The sequence below is a fragment of the Ochlerotatus camptorhynchus genome, unplaced genomic scaffold, assembly GCF_037179485.1.
Source record: "Ochlerotatus camptorhynchus isolate MF236.1 unplaced genomic scaffold, CSIRO-AGI_Acam_v1.1 ptg000401l, whole genome shotgun sequence".
Classification (NCBI taxonomy): domain Eukaryota; kingdom Metazoa; phylum Arthropoda; class Insecta; order Diptera; family Culicidae; genus Ochlerotatus; species Ochlerotatus camptorhynchus.
The window spans coordinates 2,943,132-2,948,015 of record NW_027040887.1 but is presented as its reverse complement, the minus strand read 5'-3'; the positions used below and the strand labels follow the sequence as shown (position 1 = coordinate 2,948,015).

At 39.9% G+C, this 4,884-nt stretch overlaps 1 protein-coding gene across 1 annotated transcript; it reads left to right on the top strand.

Annotated features, from left to right (window-relative positions):
* The first annotated feature begins 1,354 nt into the window (after nt 1-1,354).
* LOC135710685 (uncharacterized) lies at nt 1,355-2,288 on the top strand. The gene is made up of 2 exons (XM_065233334.1): nt 1,355-1,709; nt 1,776-2,288. The coding sequence occupies exons 1-2, from the start codon at nt 1,488-1,490 to the stop codon at nt 2,286-2,288; spliced, it is 735 nt and encodes a 244-aa protein (XP_065089406.1). The 5' UTR covers nt 1,355-1,487.
* The last annotated feature ends 2,596 nt before the right edge of the window (nt 2,289-4,884 follow it).

Sequence of the window (4,884 nt, the reverse complement as noted above, 5' to 3'; positions counted from 1 at the left end):
GGGATTTTCTGAGGCATATAACATCTCTGATTAAGGGAAGTAAAGCCGATGGTCCCCGGTTCATGAGTTGATGAGTCGATAGGTAGGGTCCAGGTGCGGGAGCTGCCTCCATGGCGTCCGTAGCATTGGAAAACAAGATCGACGGAAAACTAATCAAGGAAAAAAATAAAACATACTTAGAGTGAGTAAGTTCCAGTTCCAGATATGCTAGGTACTACTGAGGCCATTAATACTTGTTAGAAAATCTCTAGTGCTACATGCATTCCACCATCAGGTGTCTTGTATCACATGTTGTTCAACATTCACTTTATATAATTCCGGTCAATGTAATAAGATTACAGATTACGGAAAATAACCGTTATTTATAAAATAGTGGCATAAAATTAAGAGGCTGTTCATTAGCTACGTCGAAGGATTTAAGGATTCCCCCCCCCTTCCCCTGCGTAGACAATTATCCATAAAAAAAATTAAATTTGTATGGGCTGTGGATAATTTCCGAACCCCCCTTTACTGTCTACGTAGTTAATGACTAGCCCTATATTTGAAACTTTTATAAACCAGACGTCGCCATCTTGGATTCCAAAATGACGTCAATCATCGATTTCTGACCTCTACACGTCGTCCCCGTTCCGAAAATATCCATATTGTTGGCTATTTGACAGATTTTCACAACCCGGAAGACGCCATCTTGTAAGATTTTAAGTTAAACTACAAATGTAAAATGTAAACCCGATGATCACGGCCCCCGTATTGATGGGTTCTATATCTTTGAACCAGGTGTGTAGCCTCTCTGCCGTCAGTAATCTGCACTACGTTCGGAACAAAGGCCAATGAAAAAAAGCAAGAATTTAAAAGAACTCAACTAAAGCAATCCCGTTTTTATTAAAAAAAAACTTCACCCAAAAAATGAAACAACCAATGCCGCAAGGAAAAATCAACAAACCCACTGTGCGACTACATATTTCGGGCGCAGCAGTGCACCCACCGGCGCCCAGCCATGCTGCACTGCGCTGCATACTATTTAGTTCCAGTGACTAGTTTTGCCACCTTCGTATGTGCACTTCCATACAAGCTACATACCACCGCATGCGGACTGCTCAAGACCGCCAACCGTACCGCACGACGTTATGTGCAATTTCTCCTATCGCTTATGCTATCGACGGCTTTTCACGTTATGCATCGAAGTGGGGAACTGCACTGATTAGAGCGTTAGCGTGGGTGCGAAGCAAGAAAAAAAAAAGGAAAATCGACTGCAGCTCGGACCAAACCGATTATTATTCTTCAGATCAAACAGAGCATTCAATTGCATTTAAAAGCAGGTGCTAATCATTGGATTTCACTAGTTACAGTTTGGATAGTCATACAGAGCACATCGTGTCTTCCCATACGGATCTACCAGTGAGTGAAGGTTCGTAGCAGAGATTCGAATCGAATCGTAGTGAGTAGTGCAGGGCGAGTGAAGAATCAGAAGAAAACAACCTTTCAAAATGTGCAACCGATCGTTGGTTCTGGAGCTGCTGCTAGTGGTCACCCTCGCATCATCGGCACTCAGTGCTGCCTCGTGCTCGTGGCGGGCGGCCGGAAGCAACTGGTTCGGAGGTGAAATCTGCATCCTGCAAAAGGTGTACGATGACTGTCAGGAGAAGAGCGACTTCACTGAGTGTCTGAAACAGAAAGCATTGACCTCGATATCGAGAGCAATTGACATGGTGAGTTGAGATTTTTTGAAAGGGTGTTCATTTTCATTGATAATTATCATGTGAATTTTTCCCAAGGATTCCATTCAACTGGTCGATGGAGTAACCCTGGTCAAGCAGAACTCATCGGATGATGCCGAGAACGAAACCGTCCCTGAACTGTCGGATGCCCGTGCCCTGGAAGGACTGAGCAGCATCGACAGTGCCCTGATCCAGAAGTTGGACAAATTCCTGAAGACACACACCGTCAAGATGGATCTGACAACCGAAGGCCGAGGCAGCGGAAGCAAGAACAAGGGAAGCCGGTACATCATCGCCGCCATGTTGACCGCTGTGGGTATTGCTGGCCCAATCGGTTTGAAGACCCTCGGTGCCATTGCCTTCAAGGCTCTGGTCATCTCCAAGGTTGCCCTCACCATTGCCAGTATCCTGGCTCTGAAGAAGATCTTCAAGAGCGACCACCACGAGGAAACCAGCTTCCAGGTGCACACTGGCGGCCATGACAACCGTCGTAACACCTACGTGGTCCGCCCAGCCCGAATCCCCAATGACCCCTACCGGTACTACTATGAGCAGCCTGCAGCTTACTAAAATCAGCAAAATAAGGAAATTGCAAACCACACAACCCAACGCCAAAACCCCCCCAAAAGTCAAATCATAGGAAACCCATAGAAGAGAATTCAATTGGAACGTGCAACTTGGTCTATTTCCGCGAGTGAAGGAAATAACATTGGAATCGCACATGTTCTGAGACTGCAATGCAAGAGGAAAACGTGTGAGCAGTGAGAGAGAAACTGTCACACATGAACAATTCAACAGAGAAGCCAAGAAACAGCGCAAATCAGCGTAGGAAGATCGAACGGAGCTGCAGAAAGCGGTAGCTACAGGAAAGGAAAGGATCAGAGACGAAGTAAATACCAGGATGTGCCTACTACCTCTCTTGGTCTGTGCAGTAATTGTCATGTAACTGTTATTTATTTTATTTACCAAAGTGTAATTTATTTATTTATTGAAAACAACGATGTCCCTCCTGTTTTGTCGGTAAGCTTAAATTATTGTTGTGCAATAAATAGAAAACTGTGAAATCATCCAGTGTAGTTTCTGTGGTTGTTTACTATCGGTGCGGTTGAGAATAATTATCAACACGATTAGGCCAGTTCATGTCAACTGGAGCAACTATAGTTGATAGTTGAAATTGAACTGTGTGAGTTTATAAAATTCAGAGAGTTCAAAAGTTAATAGCGATAGTAGAGTGAACTCGAGGAATATTTCGAAACTGTAATTACTACAGCACCAGCATATTTCCAGGATCTTTATTTTTTGTGCATCCAGAAAATGAGGCCTAGTCTTAGTCAGTGCTGTGGTTACGGGTAGTTGCGGGTAGTCGTCGACTACTTAGCTCCAAACTGGAAAAAGTGTTTTCAAAATAGGTAAACAAGTTCAGAGAAAAATTTAAAAATTAAATGTTAAATTTAAAGTGGCTAGTACTCTTGTTAAACATGTTGAGGATGATAAAAAATTGATAAAAGTCTTGAAATTTGAAGTGACTTGCACCTCTAATACATGTTCAGCGAATAGTTGAAAAAAGAAATTAACTGACTTGCGCTTGGGATATACATTATCAGGAATCAAAAATCGTTAAATTTAACATGCCCCTGATAAGCATTTTCGTTAAAAAAATTAAAAATATTACGTTTGTAATGGTTTGCTTCCCTGGTAGAAAAGTTCAGGGACAATTGAAAAATGAGCTTAATTTAAATGAATAGCGTCCCTGGTAAACATGATCAGGGAAAATTTTAAAAAATATTAAATTTGAAATAACTTGCGCCCCTGGTAGACAAGTCCACGAAAACAAATAAAAAAAAAAAAAACTTTAAATTTAAAATGGCTTGCGCCTGTGGTAAACATCGTCTGCGAAAGTTTGGCCAAAATCATAAAATTTTAAGTGGCTACCAGAGCAAAGCTTGAGATCAAATAGAAATCAAATTTTGCTGTTATGATGTAACTTATTTTGAATACTCCAGCTGAGCTCATTTTGGTTGACTAAACGGTTTAAACAGCAAAAATGAGAGCAGAATTTTACATTGTTGAACCAAACGAAAAACTAATCATGCTTTCAATAAAATATCAATTTGATTTCTGATTTTGCATTCATAATGTTTAACTGAATATGGGCCTGACGTAAATGGTTAGCATCCTTGCTTCTCATGCTGAAAGACTTTAGCTTAAATCTCACCCCGGGCAAGTTTCAAATGACCTAAAATGTGTTAAACAAACCAAATAAACAATAATCGTTACACAGATGAAAATTCTGAATTTTAATTGTGATGTAAACATTCATTCATGTAGACTTGTATTTGTTGCTTTTGTATACAATATTTGCTACATTCCATGAAATGTGTCACAACTTTACATCATATATAATGAAAACGTATATGATATGTGACGCTCCATTTATGTGCATCATATTGAACAGAAATTTACACTACTTTTTCGAACTGTGTAGTTCAACGACAGATGAATTTAAATTAACTTTTGCACAAGACGTTAACAGCAGAACTTCAAGTTAAGTTGCTTTCATTTAAGAAGGTTTGACTGCATAATGAAAGACTTCTATTTATTTCCATTTCGTCAAGCCAGTGTAGACTACATACAATGATTATTACAATGTTTACTTACATACTATGCATTAATTCTATTCTGTTTTAGCTTAGTTTTTATTTGCTGCTTGGACATAGGGATGTCAATAGTTCCGCAATGCAAATTACATAGGCGCATCATTCGATTGATTGGGCTATTTTTTGCATAGTTTGTTCTGTACGATTTTTCTGAAAATAAATTCCTTGTTCTAAGATATCGACAAGGTGTGTTTAATTGTGCGAGAATTTCTGCCGAATCTATGCGCATTGAAATAATGTCGTTGATGAAGAAAAGCATTGCAAATTGGCGGCGCTCCTTAAGTGTTTGTATATTGATGAGCATGCAGCGCGCTTCATAAGATGGTAATGGAAATGCAGTCCAATTCAATTTACGTAAAGCATATAAAAGGAATTGTTTTTGGACAGATTCTATGCGTTCTTCGTGTATGGAAATGTATGGATTCCATACTAGGTGGCAGTATTCCAGAATTGGCCTTACATATGTGGTATATAAAAGCTTAATAGTGTATGGGTCTTCGAAATTATGA